This window comes from Oncorhynchus gorbuscha, linkage group LG07, assembly GCF_021184085.1.
Source record: "Oncorhynchus gorbuscha isolate QuinsamMale2020 ecotype Even-year linkage group LG07, OgorEven_v1.0, whole genome shotgun sequence".
Classification (NCBI taxonomy): domain Eukaryota; kingdom Metazoa; phylum Chordata; class Actinopteri; order Salmoniformes; family Salmonidae; genus Oncorhynchus; species Oncorhynchus gorbuscha.
In genome coordinates, this window is record NC_060179.1 from 45202588 (window position 1) to 45220001 (window position 17414).

The window sequence follows — 17414 nt, forward strand, 5'->3', positions numbered from 1 at the left end:
CCAGTGGCAGGCTGTCCTCTTGGGCTTGGGTTGTTCAACTGCCCCTGGTTTATGCTGTGTAACATGGAAAAAATATTGGTGTAGTCATTATAAGGAGCCCATTGTATGAAGCCATTTCACATGCAAATGAAGGACGTCTGATTCCTTTTGATTCGCCACTCAACGTCAGCCGTCTTTTAGTCTGTGGGCACACGACACAAGGGCTGTTCTGGTGTAATTGCCTTTCGGCTCAAATTGCCATATGTTTATCTTGCTTTGTGGAGCACCTGTGCAGAGTTCAAAGCATTTGATGTGTGTGTCACCCAGATTTCAAGAGGATGTCCTTAGAACACCCAATTGACAAGTAATTGCTCCTCGAATACTTTTTATGTCCAGATTATGCTGAAAGAAATATACTGCTCATAATAAAAGGTTATATGATTGAAGTAAAAAAGCAAGCATTTTATAGGGACTAACCAAATATCATCTAAAAGGCTCCATTACACCATAATTAACCTCTAGAGATAAATGGATGGCCTTTGCAAAACATTTAGTCACTTTGTCACTAATATATAAAAATAAACACCTACATATACTGTTACTGTTTTTCACAATTCCTGACATTTAATCTGAGTAAAAGTTCCGTTTTAGGTCAGTTAGGATCAACACTTTATTTTAAGAATGTGAAATGTCAGAATAATAGTAGAGAGAATGATTTAGTTCATCTTTTATTTCATTTATCATATTCCCAGTGGGTTAGAAGTTAACATACACTCAATTAGTATTTGGTAACATTGCCTTTAAATTGTTTAAATTGGGTCGAACGTTTCGGGTAGCCTTCCACAAGCTTCCCACAATTAGGTCAATTTTGTCCCCTTCCTCCTGACAGAGCTGGTGTAACTGAGTCAGGCTTGTAGGCCTCCTTGCTTGCACACGCCTTTTCAGTTCTGCCCACAAATGTTCTTTAGGATTGAGGTCAGGGCTTTGTGATGACCACTCAAATACCTTGACTTTGTTGTCCTTAAGCTATTTTGCCACAACTTTGGAAGTATGCTTGGGGTCATTGTCCATTTGGATAACCCATTTGCAACCAAGCTTTAACTTCCTGACTGTCTTGAGATGTTGCTTCAATATATCCACATAATTTTCCTGCCTCATGATGCCATCTATTTTGTGAAGTGCACCAGTCCCTCCTGCAGCAAAGCACCCCACAACATGATGCTGCCACCCCCGTGCTTCACGGTTGGGATGGTGTTCTTTGATTTGCAAGCCTCCCCCAAGCCTCCTCCTCAAACATAACGATGGTCATTATGGCCAAACAGTTTCATCAGACCAGAGGACATTTCTCCAAAAAGTATGATCTTTGTCCACATGTGCAGTTGCAAACCGGAGTCAGGCGTTTTTATGGCGGTTTTGGAGCAGTGGTTTCATCCTTGCTGAGTGGCTTTTCAGGTTTTCGATATAGGACTCGTTTTACTGTGGACATAGTTACTTTTGTACCTGTTTCCTCAGGCATCTTCGCAAGGTCCTTTGCTGTTCTGGGATTGATTTGCACTTTTCGCACCAAAGTACGTTCATCTCTATGGGACAGAACACGTCTCCTTCTTGAGTGGTATGACAGCTGCGTGCTCCCATGGTGTTTATACTTGTGTACTATTGTTTGTACAGATGAACGTGGTACCTTCAGGTGTTTGGAAATTACTCCCAAGGATGAACCAGACTTGTGGAGGTCTACAATTTTTTTCTGAGGTCTTGGCTGATTTCTTTTGATTTTCCCATGATGTCAAGCACAGAGGCACTGAGTTTGAAGGTAGGCCTTGAAATACATCCACAGGTACACTTCCAATTGACTCAAATGATGTCAATTAGCTTCTAAAGCCATGACATCATTTTCTGGAATTTTCCAAGCTGTTTAAAGGCACAGTCAACTTAGTGTATGTAAACTTCTGACCCGCTGGAATTGTGATACAGTGAAATAATCTGTCTGTAAACGATTGTTGGAAAAATTACTTGTGTCATGCACGAAGTAGATGCACGAAGTAGATGTCCTAACCGAAAACTAGTTGAAAACTAGTTGAAAAACGAGTTTTAATGACTCCAACCTAAGTGTATGTAAACTTCTGACTACAACTGTACAATATGTATACAAAGTATTTGGACACCCCTTCAAATTAGTGGATTCTGTTATTTCAGCCACAACCGTTGCTGACAGGTGTATAACATTGAGCAAACAGCCATGGATTCCCCATACAAACATTGGCAGTAGAATGGCCTTACTGAAGAGCTCAAGGACTTTCAACGTGGCACTGTCACAGGATGCTACCTTTCCAACTGGTCAGTTTGTTAAATTTCTGCCCTGCTAGAGCTGCCCCGGTCTACTGTAAGTGCTGTTATTGTGAAGTAGAAACGTCTTGGAGCAACAACGGCTCAGCTGAAAAGTGGTAGGCCACAACTCACAGAATGGGACCGCCGAGTGCTGCAGCGCATAGCGTGTAAAAATAGTCTGTCCCTGATTGCAACACTCACTACTGAGTTCCAAACTGCCTCTGGAAGCAACGTCAGCACAACAACTGTTCGTTGGAAGTTTAATGAAATGGATTTCCATGGCTGAGAAGCCTAACTATGTGCAATGCCAAGTGTTGGCTAGAGTGGTGTAAAGCTTGCCACCATTGGTCTCTGGAGCAGTGGAAACACATTCTCTGGAGTGATTTATCACGCTTCACCATCTGGCAGTCCGACAGACGAATCTGGGATTGACGGATGTCAGGAGAACACTACCTGCCCCAATGCATAGCGCCAACTGTAAAGTTTGGTGTAGGAGAAATAATGGTCTGGGGCTGTTTTTCATGGTTCGGGCTCGGCCCCTTAGTTCCAGTGAAGGGAAATCTTAACTCTTCAGTATACAATGACATACTAGACGATTTTGTGCTTTCAATTTTGTGGCAACAGTTTAGAGAAGTCCCTTTCCTATTTCAGCATGACAATGTCCGAGTGCATAAAGCGAGGTTCATACAGAAATGGTTTGCCGAAATCACTTGACTGGCTTGCACAGATCCCTGACCTCAACTCCACTGAACACCTTTGGGATGAATTGGAACACCGACTGTGAGCCAGGCCTAGCAGCAATGTAACAACATATAGTGGAAAGCCTTCCTAGAAGGGTGGAGGCAGTTATTGCAGCAAAGGTGGGACCAACTTTATATTAATGCCCATGATTTTAGAATGAGATGTTCGACGAGCAGGTGTCCACATACCTCTGGTCATGTAGTGTGTGTGTATATATATATATATATATATATATATATATATATACACACACACACAGTAGGGAGAACAAGTATTTGATACACTGCCTATTTTGCAGGTTTTCCTACTTACAAAGCATGTACAGGTCTGTAATTTTTATCAAAGGTACACTTCAACTGTGAGAGACGGAATCTAAAACAAAAATCCAGAAAATCACATTGTATGATTTTTAAGTAATTAATTTGCATTTGAATTTTTATTTGATTCCGTCTCTCACAGTTGAAGTGTACCTATGATATAAATTACAGACCCCTACATGCTTTGTAAGTAGGAAAACCTGCATAATCAGCAGTGTATCAAATACTTGTTCTCCCTACTGTGTGTGTGTGTGTGTATATATATATATATATATATATATATATATATATATAAACCAAATCAGCTGTTGCAGCACAGCATGACATTGTGGTTCTAGAGCATCTCTCTCAGCTGGGTATCACACTACCCTCAGTGCTGTTAGGAAATACCATCTGCTTGCTATAGCCATATCTCTCAAGATAAGCCTGAAGTACTCTAGGTCACTAAAATGTGGCTTATAATTGAAGAACCCATTTGAGAGTGTCAGATTTTCTGGTGCTTTGTTCATCTGACTTCGGCCAACATGAGGCAATTTCACAGAGATGTATCCCCCCTATCACTCAGGATAGTATACCATGGTGCACACTGCTTTCTCAAGACAGACACAAAAATGAACGAGCCGTGTAGCAAATCCACTTAGTTTGTTTTTTACGTGGTTTTTTGACCTTATGAGGACTATATTGGGCTGTCCTCCTGTACAGACAGGCATGATTCACTAAGTCAATTGGTGAACAGGTAACCCCTGACTGCGGAATAGAAGGCATTATTAACAAGTCATTGTTCAAATACGTCAGGTGCCTGCTTTCATGCCCCCTCGCATCAAAGAGAAAGATCAAAAGGTCACAAATGAGGCTGTTTTTTTCTGGCAAATTTCGAGATCCGGTTATGACAAACATGGAAATAACAGAATCCATTTAAAAAAAGCAAATATTTAACTGTGAATTGCATACATACAGATCAGATAAGAGCGCTTTCAAGACAGTGCATTATAGGAAATATGAGGCAAATCAATTACACAATTTTAACGCAGTTCCCAATACAATCAAACCCAAGGAAAACGAGTTGAGCACCAGGTATAACTTTTAAAACCATGGATAAGTAGTGCAATTACATGTTTTGTAAATTAGATAGAGCATTATGCATATCATCAGCCCAAGTGATCAAACTGGAGTACAGCTTGTTGCATTTACCTCACCATTTTTTTTACACTCAATTATATACATATAGGTTTGCAAAAATCTATTTCGTGCAAAATTTGCATGACGTAAAAAAAGTGCCAGTATCTTAGATACTGCGTAATAGTCGTATGAGCTTGGGGATTTGATGGCATTGAGGGGGAGGGGACATGAGGCTGTATGGGGTACTGTAGTATAAAATGCACATTATATTCAGTCAGTGGAGGATCAGTCAGAGAAGGAATAGACACAGCCCTCTATCCAGCTGAACAAATAGATATTTTCTGAGCTCACTCAACAGCAAACGATTATTATTTAATTAAAATATTTATTTCTGAAGTAAAATAGGCTTATTTGAATACAGTTTTGTCTGGTATCATTACACTCAATGGATATTTGGAAATTTCAGCTGGTAATAGTTACCCTGTATTCCCTGGTGTATACATGTCAAGGATTGTATTTTAGTGTTGACAAGGAACACTGGGTATCCAAAGACTGGCAGGTAAGTGAAATTCATATAGTTGATCTATTCATGATTTGAACCAAACACGTTATCATATCGCAATAATTGTCACAATTGTGGAGAAAAGAAATCAGGCAAATTAATCAACAACAACAAAATAATAATATTGTCTTTAATCTTTTCCCCACAATGAGCCACTGGAGAAGAGGTTGGCCAGCCAAGTGGCTAGTCTGATTAAGAGATCTAAAGCCCATCAGTTCTACGGGCTCATGGGCAAACGCTCAGGTAACACTAACGTTCTTCCTGTGCAAATCTGTAAAAGGGATCTTATTACAGGATTAAGGTAGACTAGAATACACATTTTATGGTGTGTACTGTATTTATGTTCAGTATGTATTATATCTTTTATTACAGATGATCAGCCGCAGCCTATTGGAGTGAATAGAAGACGTAAGTATAGAACACTGGAGTAATGACAAACTCTTTTTTGGAATATAGTGGTGGCCTAAACAGAACTCTGTGGTCCACCGCTCACACACTATTAGATTATTCAGTGTCTAAATCCTGTCAGCAGACCAACAGTATGAGCAATTCTTCTGCATTACATGGATTTAAAATGGGTTTTAAATTGAACAATGCATCTCCTTTTTTAAATGAATCTTTCCTGATTTTGTCTTCAACAGGAAATAAAGGGGAGATGTTTGTTGGACTTATGGGAAGAAGAGCATCGAGTGGGGGTAAGAATAATTAAACTCTGTATAAAATCTCAAGGTCATTTTATTAAAAATACAAAAAAAGAATGACAAAAACACAGCACAGAGAAGTAACACCAAAAGGTTTAAACAATAAAACAGGTACCGACAATTCCAGTCGTGCGCCATGAACGAATGCCTTTTTGTCGCTGCAGAATCGTTCACAAGAATCATTCCAGATGCTACAAGCACTGCGATCGATATCGCCGAAGGATCACACACACAACCAGGTATTTCTTCTACATTGATGTTATGGTTAAAACCTGAGACCACTTTAACATTGTAATGTAGTTTGCACAGTAAAACATTTGAAACTGTTAAATATACATATAAAACCTGTATTTATGATGACTAAATGCAAACCAAACATTTTAACTGGTATTCTATACTATTTGTACTTCTTCACTTGGCAGATTCACAAGAGGCATGGGACCAACTCCTGTATGACTACAGCTAATAAAAAAGATTCAGATTTGATTGTTTACAATGATCTATACAATGTTGATATCAACGCATAAAAAAAGAAACAACAGTATCTCATACTTTTAAGAAAAAATGCTGTCTTTAAGGTATCCAAGTTCATGCCGATGATTATTGTGTATTCTAACCCCAAAAAAGCACTTGTCTCTGCAAACAACTGCCACTGTGTTGAATGGAATAAAAGGCCAGGAATGCTGCAGCAGGTCAGAAGTATGTGTTTTTTTTATGAGGACAAAGAAGCAAAACATTCATTATGTGATCCACTAGAGTCTGAGCTTTCGGTACAAGGCTTCGACAAGGTGTAAATACATTCGTAGCTTATCTTGATGTAGGTGGATCGTTTAAAACAAAAGTCGTCAACTAGAATTCTCCAACTTTCATTGTTTAACAATATTTAAGCCAAGAATTGATTGAATGGTGACATGGCGACAAATTTCTAAAATATAAATACGAGTCGAAATGTAAAACAGGGGACGAGAGTTCCTCCAGACAAGAAAAACCTAGTAAAGGGCAGCTATACAGGGTGGATAGAGGGATAGAGGAAAGAACACTGTGGCATTGATAGATGATAGGACTCCTATCCTGGCAGGAGTGGTAGAAGAAAGAAGAGTTTATTTTAGCCTATGTCCCTTTGGGCGGGGTCCATTTTAACGAACTGGGGTCAATGGTTTTGTTGTTGCTGCCTCTTTTGGTCTCCTTGGATTTCCACTCGTCGATCAGATCCTGTAAGGGGGAGTTCAATTCATAGAATTTATTGGCCTTTTACAGGAATTTGCATCAGATTCAAGAGCACTGAGTCTAAGACAACATTAAGTCATCCACATTCCCAGACAACATGACATGGATGACAACCACATAAAACAGATAGGGCTATATACGCACAAGCTACAGCAAATACAGTGACTTCGGAAAGTATTCAGACCCCTTCACTTTTCCCACATTTTGTTACGTTTACAGCCTTCTAAAATTGACAAATTGTTTTCTTCCCTCATCAATCGACACACAAATACCCCATAATGACAAAGCAAAAACTGTTTTCATAAATGTTTTGCTAATTTTTTATTTATTTTTTAAATCAAATAAACAATGAAAAATCACATTTACATAAGTATTCAGACCCTTTACTTACTTTGTTGAAGCACATTTGGCAGCGATTACAGCCTCGAGTCTTCTTGGATACGACACTACATGCTTGGCACACCTGATTTTGAGAGTTTCTCCCATTCTTCTCTGCAGATCCTCTCAAGCTCTGTCAGGTTGGATGGGGAGCGTTCCTGCAGCTATTTTCAGGTCTCTTCAGAGATGTTAGATTGGGTTCATGTCCAGGCTCTGGCTGGGCCACTCAAGGACATTCAGCCACTCCCGCGTTGTCTTGGCTGTGTGCTTAGGGTCGTTGTCCTGTTGGAAGGTGAACATTCACCCCAGTCTGAGTGCTCTGGAGCAGGTTTTCATTCAGGCCAAAGAGTTCGATCTTGTTTCTCATGGTCTAAAAGTCCTTTAGGTGCCTTTTAGCAAACTCCAAGCGGGCTGTCATGTGCTTTTTATTGAGGAGTGGCTTCTGTCTGGCCACTCCACCATAAAGCCCTGATTGGTGGAGAGCTACACAGATGGTTGTCCTTCTGTAAGGTTCTCCCATCTCCACAGAGTGATCATTGGGTTCTTGGTCACCTCCCTGACCAGGGCCCTTCTACCCCGATTGCTCAGTTTGGCCGGGCAGCCTGCTCTAGGACAATTATTGGTGGTTCCAAACTTGTTCCATTTAATAACGACGGAGGCCAGTGTTCTTGGGAACCTTCAACGTTGCAGACATTTTTTGATACCCTTCCCCAAATCTGTGTCTCGACACAATCCAGTCTCGGAGCTCTACGGACAATTCCATCAACCTAATGGCTTGGTTTTTGCTCTGACATGCACTGTCAACTGTGAGACCTTATATAGACAGGTGTGTGCCTTTCCATATCATGTCCAATCAATTGAATTTACCACAGGTGGACTCCAAGTTGAAGAAAAATCTCTGGGATGATCAATGGAAACAGGAAGCACCTGAGCTCAATTTTGAGTCTCAATACTTATGTAAATAAGTTATGTCTGTTTTTTTTGTTTTGAACAAATTAGTAAACATTTCTAAAACCTGTTGTGTGTAGATTGCTAAGAAATTTGTTTTATTTAATCAATTTTAGAATAAGGCTGTAACGTAACAAAATGTGGAAAAAGTCAAGGGGTCTGAATACTTTCCGAAGTGCAAAACCAAGGATAGCTCAAATGTCCACAGGACTTCTCCTTCCCAGGTTAAGTGTCTAGTCTAGTGCCTGTTGAATGGGAACAAAGGTGAGGACAGTTCACCGGAGACAGAACCACATTCAAACATTACACTGTTGATTTTATGTGCATTTGACCTTTACTGTACTTTTTGAAACCATTTGTCGATAACGAAATATGCAAATAGTTCAATAATATAACAAGAATATTCATGCCAAAACTTGGGGTGGATACAACATGACAAGACAAAAAATACAATATGCCAGGTCGCAGTTGTAAATGAGAACTTGTTCTCAACTGAAATAGAAAAATAAAACATACAAGGGTTTGAGTGACAGGTCTAACTGGTGTCTCCAAATGGCCACACCTCTTCAAAGTGTGCACAGTCATTTCAATACACTCATGTCCCATTTAAAACATTTGTCAGTTTAAAGCTATATGTTGTTGTAAAGCGGAGACCCAATACGTAATTTATAGTATGTTACTGTACAGCCACTGCGTTCCAATTTAAACACTTATCAGTGACCAAGTCACCCATTTTGAGTACAAAGGGTTAACCGATGTTGATATTGTCATGACACACATCTTCTTCATGAAGGGGACACATACAGTACCTGTCTCTTCAAGACGAGGTGCTTTCCCTTCCAGTACTTGAGCATCTGCAGGGACTGCAGGGTGCTGACAATGTCCACTGGGTTCACGGCTGTCTCCTGGCTGATCTCTGAACACACAAACATAACACACAGCTCTTCACACACTCATTCAAAAAAGAGAATCCTGCCAAGCGTGTACCATTTCATATGCTATTCCTAACCATTCAAATGCTTGGTAGAAAATCTGCTAACGTGTTCAAATTAAATTTAGGCTAACCTGAAGCCACATAATTAACAACATTAAATCACCAACATTTACAGACAACATGACACAGATGACAACCACCACATGAAACAGATAAATACTACATATGCACAAGTTACAGCAAATAATTGCTAAAAACTGTGCAAAATCAAGGGTACCGGTAGTCTTCCCAGGTTTAAAGTGCTTAGTGTATGTTAAGCAGATGGATGCGCCTAGAGACAAATGAGTTATGAGAGGAGAATTGCCCTATTTGGACAGGCCCAAACTATAATGTTTGTAACAGAAGAAATATAAGAAGGATATAGTAACATAGTAACAATTGAAAAGGAACACTTTGGAGATGATGTATGTGTGCGAGTGTGTGTAAAGTGTGTGTGTGTGTATGTGTGTAACCTGAACAAGCAACATCATTTGACAGCTTCATTTTGACCCTAAACTAATTGTACATTCTTTCCAAATCGTCATAACACATTAAAGCGTGGCATTAAGCACACACATTTTTTGTGTGAAAAATTCAGTTCTATGTAAAAGTCCTCTCTATCACCTTTGATGGAGATTTCCTTGCCCTGGAAGTTGTACATGTAGCGCAGCAGCACCTCCTTCCAGTAGCTGCGGTAGCTGATGAGGCCCAGGTCCGAGAGGGGCCGCTCCGGGGAGCCCACCTTCTCCTCCACCTTGGACAGCAGGTAACCTATAGAAAGGGTAGGCAGGGTGGTCAGTAGCAGTTCAAATAAACAATGAGATGGACTGCGCTAAAATAGCAATGAGACCCAGTGGAGAAAGGCAAAAACCTCAAAATGAACTGTAGTTTTACTCTACTGCAATAGCTACGAGAGCTGGGCGGTACACCAAATGAATTTGATGAAATGTCATTTATGTTTTAGCCTGTATCGCAAGAATGTTTGAGACGTTTTCATGAGCGTTTATGTCCACTTGTTCATGTTGTCTTTTTAGTCTGGTCTCTCTTGCTCCTTCTGGGCTTTGTGCACCGTGCCAATCACACACCAAGCCCCTGCCGCTGCCACTCACAGTAGAAACATCCATTCTTCCTCTCTGACAACAAGCAGTTTCAACTCACTATTTGCATTTGAGGTTTGGTCCAACATAATCGATCACATGGATCCCGAAACACATTGAGGCACACATTTACAGTAATAGAGGAGAACTTAACCTATCTAACTATAACTTTTTTTGTCTCCAATCCAGTAATGTACGGAGAGCAGAACCTGCTAAAGCCTTGCTGTACCACGTACAGTCCGATAGAACCATTTTTGCCACATACTTGTGCCAACTGTCTAGTTGTTTTATAAATGAGCATAAAAAGACCCATTTAAATAAGGAATTGGCACCTCATTCTCATTCTGAGAAATAAGCGTCTTCTTATCCAAGTAGGCTACTTGATTTCAACATCCAATCAAAGTGGACAGGCTGGCATGCTGTTCAAACAGTTGGAGACGGACAGGGTGTGTTCATAGCAGTTCAACTGTTCTACCATGTTAGCTAGCTAATAGATCCAAGTTGGCTAGACTTTAAATATAAAGATTAGCTGGCTATTCACTAGCATGTGGTCTCATGCTTGAGAGAGTGTTTACGAGACCTGTAATGCCCGCTAACATTTATATTTAAAATCTAGCCAACTTGGATGTATTGGATAACTAACAAGATAGACAGTTATGAACACACCCAGTCCGTCTTCAAAATGTTCTAAAATGCCTGCTACAAGAAGTTGGACATTATTAGTGGGGAATTTGGGGGTTGTACACGACCGTTCAAAAAAGTTTGGAGTCACTTAGAAATGTCCTTGTTTTCCATGAAAATATACATGAAATGAGTTGCAAAATGAATAGGAATTATAGTCAAGAAGTTGACAAGGCTATAAATAATGATTTTTAATTGAAATAATAAGTGTGTCCTTCAAAAACTTTGCTTTCATCAACGAATCCTCCATTTGCAGCAATTTGCAGCCTTGCAGACCCTTGGCATTCTAGTTGTGAATTTGTTGAGGTTATCTGAAGAGATTTCACCCCATGCTTCCTGAAGCACCTCCCACAAATTGGTTTGGCTTGATGGGCACTTCTTACGTACCATACAGTCAAGCTGCTCCCACAACAGCTCAATAGGGTTGAGATCCGGTGACTGTGCTGGCCACTCCATTCTAGAAAGAATACCAGCTGACTGCTTCTTCTCTAAATAGTTATTGCATAGTTTGGAGCTGTGCTTTGGGTCATTGTCCAGTTATAGGAGGAAATTGGCTCCAATTAAGCGCCATCCACAGGGTATGGCATGGCGTTGCAAAATGGAGTGATAACCTTCCTTCTTCAAGATCCCTTTTACCCTGTACAAATCTCCCACTTTACTACCACCAAAGCACCACCAGACCAGCACATTGCCTCCACCATGCTTGGCAGATGTCATCAAGCACTCCTCCAGCATCTTTTCATTTTTTCTGCGTCTCACGAATGTTCTTCTTTGTGATCTGTACACCTGAAACTTAGATTTGTCTGTCCATCACACTTTTTTCCAATCTTCCTCTGTCCAGTGTCTATGTTCTTTTGCCCATTTTAAGCTTTTCTTTTTATTGGCCAGTCTGAGATATGGCTTTTTCTTTGCAACTCTGCTAGAAGGCCAGCATCCCGGAGTCGCCTCTTCACTGTTGACATTGAGACTGGTGTTTTGCAGGTACTATTTAATGAACCTGCCTATTGAGGACTTGTGAGGCGTCGGTTTCTCAAACTAGACTCTCTAATGTACGTGTCCTCTTGCTCAGTTGTGCACCGGGGCCTCCCACTCCTCTTTCTATTCTGGTTAGTGCCAGTTTGCGCTGCTCTGTGAAGGGAGTAGTGCACAGCATTGTACGAGATCTTCAGTTTCTTGGTAATTTCTCACATGGAATAGCCTTCATTTCTCAGAACAAGAATAGACTGACAAGTTTCAGAAGAAAGTGCTTTGTTATTGGCCATTTTGAGCCTGTAAGCGAACCCACAAATGCTGATGCTCCAGATACTCAACTAGTCTAAATAAGGCCAGTTTTATTGCTTCTTTAATCAGAACAACAGTTTTTAGCTGTGCTAACATAATTGCAAAAGGGTTTTCTAATGATCAATTAGCCTTTTAAATTATAAACTTGGATTACCTAATCCAAGTGCCATTGGAACACAAGAGTGATGGTTGCTGATAATGGGCCTCTGTACGCCTGTGTAGATATTCCATAAAAAATCTGCCGTTTCCAGCTACAATAGTCATTTACAATATTAACAATATCTACACTGTATTGCTGATCAATTTGATGTCATTTTAATTGACAAAAAACATGCTTTTATTTCAAAAACAAGGACATTTCTAAGTGACCCTAAACTTTGAACGGTAGTGGTGTACATTTGTAAAAGAAATATATATATATATATTTTGTTTTTTAAATAGCATTTTCATAGACATACTTGAAAGCAAATAAGTAATTATTGCAAAAAAAGCAGGTTTAAATATTTTGTTAAAATAACGTTATTATTAGTGGGTCTTATGGGTTGTGGAAATCTTATATTTAGCCTATGTATAATTTTTACAAGGCCTGAATTCATTAGATTATTGCTGACTGATTGAAATGCAGTGTATTTTACCGATAATTGTACAAAAAGCTTATTTTGAGATTATTATTATTATTATATATTTTTTGTTAGCTATATCATGAAACACCCTTATGTTTGAAAAAAAAAATAGATATCTGACTTTTAGGCCATATTGCCCAGCCCTAATAGCCATGTAATGTAAATACAAATAACTTGCTTTCAGGGCATATTGAAGCAGCTGAATTTTGTGTCAGCCCTTTCAGTGTTGACTGTGTATTTAAATCACTAATACCCTTTGTTTTCATTCTTAATAAAATAATCTAGAAATTCCACCAGGCTGTAGTTAATAAGAGAGAACAGAGGTAAAACAAATTGCCTAGAGCGACTTACTGAAGTCAATCAGCATCTTCCCATAGCCCTGTCTCATGTACTGGGGCATGGTCAGGATGCAAGAGACGTTGTAGTTGAGGAAAGAGTTCTTTTCCTGTAAGAACAGAGAATATGTGTATGAGTCTCATCTTTAAAACTAAAGTAATGACAGAGACTTCGTAATAAAAAAACAATAAAGCTCTAGCATAAACCGTATCAAAACGTCATGGGAGAAAGATTTATCGGGATCCCCATTAGCTTATGCTAATGGCAAAAACTAGTCTTACTGGGGTCCGACACATAACGTAAAAAACATTACCGACAGAAGACTTTACAATTGACATAAATTTAAAAACATGACCATGTAGTGTGTGTGTATCTATCAGTTCTACATGCATGTCAGTACATACACACAACAAGTAGGTCAAATTTCAGTACATACACACAACAAGTAGGTCACATGTCAGTACATACACACAACAAGTAGGTCACATTTCAGTACATACACACAACAAGTAGGTCACATTTAAGTACATACACACAACAAGTAGGTCACATGTCAGTACATACACACAACAAGTAGATCATATTTCAGTACATACACACAACAAGTAGGTCACATGTCAGTACATACACACAACAAGTAGATCACATTTCAGTACATACACACAACAAGTAGGTCACATGTCAGTACATACACACAACAAGTAGGTCACATTTCAGTACATACACACAACCAGTAGGTCACATGTCAGTACATACACACAACCAGTAGGTCACATGTCAGTGGATACACACAACCAGTAAGTCACATGGGGGAGAGGCATTGTGCAGTGAGGTGTTGCTTTATTTGTTTTTTGAAACCAGGTTTGCTGTTCACTTGCGCTATATGTGACAGAAGGGAGTTCCATGCACTCATGGCTCTGTATAATACTGTACATTTCCATGAACTTGTTCTGGACCAGGGGAGTGTGAAAAGACCCCTGGTGGCATGTCTGGTGGGGTAAGTGTGTGTCAGTGCTGTGTGTAAGTTGACTATGCAAACAATTTGGAAGTTCCAACACAATGTTTCTTATTAAAAGAAAAACAAGAAGTGATGCAGTCAGTCTTTCCTCCTCTTAGCCAAGAGAGACTGGCATGCATAGTATTCATATTAGCCCTCTGATTACAATGAAGAGCAAGACGTGCTGCACTGTTCTGGTCCAGCTGCAGCTTAACTAGGTCTTTGTTTGCAGCAGTTGACCATATGACTGGACAATAATAATAATTAAACTAGAACCTGCAGGACTTGCTTTGTGGAGTGTGGTGTCAAAAGAGCAGAGCATCTATTTATTACAGACAGACCTCTCCCCCATCTTCACAACCATTGACTCTATATGTTTTCACTATGACAGTTTACAATCCAAGGAAACACCAAGTAATTTAGTCTCCTCAACTTGTTCAACAGCCACACCATTAATTACTGGATTCAGGTGAGGTCTAGAACTTAGGGAATGATTTGTACCAAATACAATGCTCTTAGTTTTAGAGATGTTACTGGTCACCCATTCCAAAACTGACTGCAACTCTTTGCTAAGGGTTTCAGTGACTTCATTAGCTGTGGTTGCTGATGCATATACGGTTGAATCATAAGCATACATGGACACACATGCTTTGTTCAATGCCAGTCGCAGGTCATTGGTAAAACTAGAAAATAGTAGAGGGCCTAGAGAGCTGCCCTGCAGTACACCACACTTTACATTTACATTTACATTTAAGTCATTTAGCAGACGCTCTTATCCAGAGCGACTTACACATGTTTGACATTTGTGAAGCTTCCATTAAAGAAAACCCTCTGAGTTATATTAGATAGCTTGCCGTACCGTGCATTTAGAGCTGATGTTGAATAGCCATAAAACATAAGTTCTCAACACAGGTTATAGTCAATAATACCAAAGGCTGCACTGAAATCTAACAGTACAGCTCCCACAATCAATTTCTTTCAACCAATCATCAGTCATTTGTGTCAGTGTAGTACATGTTGAGTGCCCTTCTCTATAAGCATGCTGAAAGTCTGTTGTTAATTTATTTACAGAGAAATAGCATTGTATGTGGTCAAACACATTTTTTCCCAACAGTTTGCTAAGAGCTGGTAGCAAGCTAATAGATCTACTATTAGAACCAGTAAAGGCCGCTTTATCACTCTTGGGTAGCGGAATGCCTTTGGCTTCCCTCCAGGCCTGAGGACAAACACTTTTCTCTAGGCTCATATTAAAGACATGACAGATAGGAGTGGCTATAGTCAGCCACCATCCTCAGTAGCTTTCCATCTAAGTTGTCAATGCCAGGAGGTTTGTCATTATTGATTGATAACAATAATTTTCCCACACTAACTTAAAATTAAAGCTTACAATGCTTTTCTTTCATTATTTGTTTTTTCTGCATGAATACGATGGCTCACTGTTCGTGATTGGCATTTCCTGGCGAAGTTTGCCCACTTTGCCAATGAAGTCATCATTACAATAATTGGCAACATCAAACAGTTTTGTGATGAATAAGCCATTTGATTCGATGAAAGATGGAGTTGAATGTCTTTCTGCAAAGTTTTTTTCTATCATTCTTTATAGCATTGATCTTGGCTTCATAATATAGTTCCTTCTTATTTTGTTGAGTTAAGTCACATCATTTTTCCATTTGCAATAAGTCAGCCAGTCAGATGTGCAGCTAGACTTATTAGCCACTCCTTTTGTCCCATCTCTTTCAACCATACAGTTTTTAAATTCTTCATCGATCCATGGGGTCTTAACAGTTCTAAAAGTATATTTCTAAACAGGTGCATGTTCATCAATAATGTGACGTTTAAAAAATATTTTTCACATCATATTTTTTACATCATCCACATGAGTCACAGCAACATCTTTTGTACAATCTCTTATTCACTATTTTAGGCCCAACTTTTGGAAATGTGGCTATCCTGGATATAATCACTATACTGTGATCACTGCACCCAATGGGTAAAGATACAGCTTTAGAAGAACGTTCTACTGGTAGGTTCATTAATGGGGCGCCAGGGTAGCCTAGTGGTTAGAGTGTTGGACTAGTAACTGAAAGGTTGTAACTGAAAGGTTGCAAGTTCGAATCCCCGAGCTGACAAGGTACAAATCTGTCGTTCTGCCCCTGAACAGGCAGTTAACCCACTGTTCCTAGGCCGTCATTGAAAATAAGAATTTGTTCTTAACTGACTTGCCTAGTAAAATAAAAATGTATAACTTGAACCAGATTTCAGGCACTGGTTACAGTGAGAAGCTTCCTCTTGAGCGGACAGCTTGATTCAGGTCCCCAAGAAAGTAAACCCCTCTGTTTACATCACATACACTATCAAGCATTTCACACACATTATTTAGATACTGACTGTGAGCACTTGTTGACCTATAGCAACACCCCAAAATAATAGGCTTTAGATGAGACAGGTCAACCACAACACTTCAATAACACTTGACATGTGATCTTCTCTAAGCATTACAGGGATATGGCTCTGAATATATACAGGCAACCACTATCATTGTGGAAGGAGTACAGTGGATGGGTGCCTTGGTCTTATTTAAATGTTATTTACCTTAGAGAAGTATCCCACCAGATGGCAGCCTGTGTTGTCTGCCTCGGTCATAACGTAGAACAGAAAGGGTTCCACGTCGTAGTACAGCGTCTTGTGATCCAGGAAGAGCTTGGCGAGTAGACACAGGTTCTGGCAGTAGATCTGGAAAAGGAAACCACACCTTTTAAATTCCCTAAAGAGCTTGCCAGTGATAATAAAGCTTGTTTTATAGGACAGCCAGGCACCCCTGGGGTTAGGGACCATAGGCTGAAGAAGTGTGAGACGTTACTTTAAAAATAATTTTAAACCATGAATATTTCTTTGCTCTTTAGACCAGTACACCTATTTTGAGGAAAAAACAGACAAAGTAAATTATGAGTCCAGGGTTAGAGAAAATGTATAGGCCCCTCACCTTGTTCTTCTTGCCGTCCACTTCAAAGACAGAGATGGCTCCCTTCCTGTAGACCTCATCTCCGGGTGGATGCTTCCACACACACTTGGCCTAACAAACACACAGGGAGACAACACCATTGATTTGCTAATTCAAATCCAATTATC

At 39.7% G+C, this 17414-nt stretch overlaps 2 protein-coding genes across 3 annotated transcripts in view; one reads left to right on the forward strand and one right to left on the reverse strand.

Moving 5' to 3' along the window:
* The first annotated feature begins 4766 nt into the window (after nucleotides 1-4766).
* Nucleotides 4767-6427, forward strand: LOC124039911. The gene is made up of 6 exons (XM_046356463.1): nucleotides 4767-5040; nucleotides 5196-5286; nucleotides 5416-5451; nucleotides 5685-5738; nucleotides 5909-5983; nucleotides 6167-6427. Exons 1-6 carry the CDS (start codon nucleotides 4927-4929, stop codon nucleotides 6208-6210), a joined length of 414 nt encoding a protein of 137 aa, XP_046212419.1. The 5' UTR covers nucleotides 4767-4926; the 3' UTR covers nucleotides 6211-6427.
* The window catches only part of LOC124039910 (histone acetyltransferase KAT7-like), a 30895-nt gene continuing 19241 nt past the window's right edge, over nucleotides 5761-17414 (reverse strand). For both annotated transcript variants that reach the window (XM_046356462.1, XM_046356461.1), the window contains exons 9-14: nucleotides 17269-17358; nucleotides 16878-17018; nucleotides 13304-13397; nucleotides 9895-10041; nucleotides 9107-9213; nucleotides 5761-6956 (exon numbers count right to left, since the gene is read on the reverse strand). In XM_046356462.1, coding sequence (XP_046212418.1) covers nucleotides 6855-6956; nucleotides 9107-9213; nucleotides 9895-10041; nucleotides 13304-13397; nucleotides 16878-17018; nucleotides 17269-17358 — 681 coding nt within the window. In that variant the 3' untranslated portion in view covers nucleotides 5761-6854. The remainder of the gene's footprint in view (nucleotides 6957-9106; nucleotides 9214-9894; nucleotides 10042-13303; nucleotides 13398-16877; nucleotides 17019-17268; nucleotides 17359-17414) is intronic.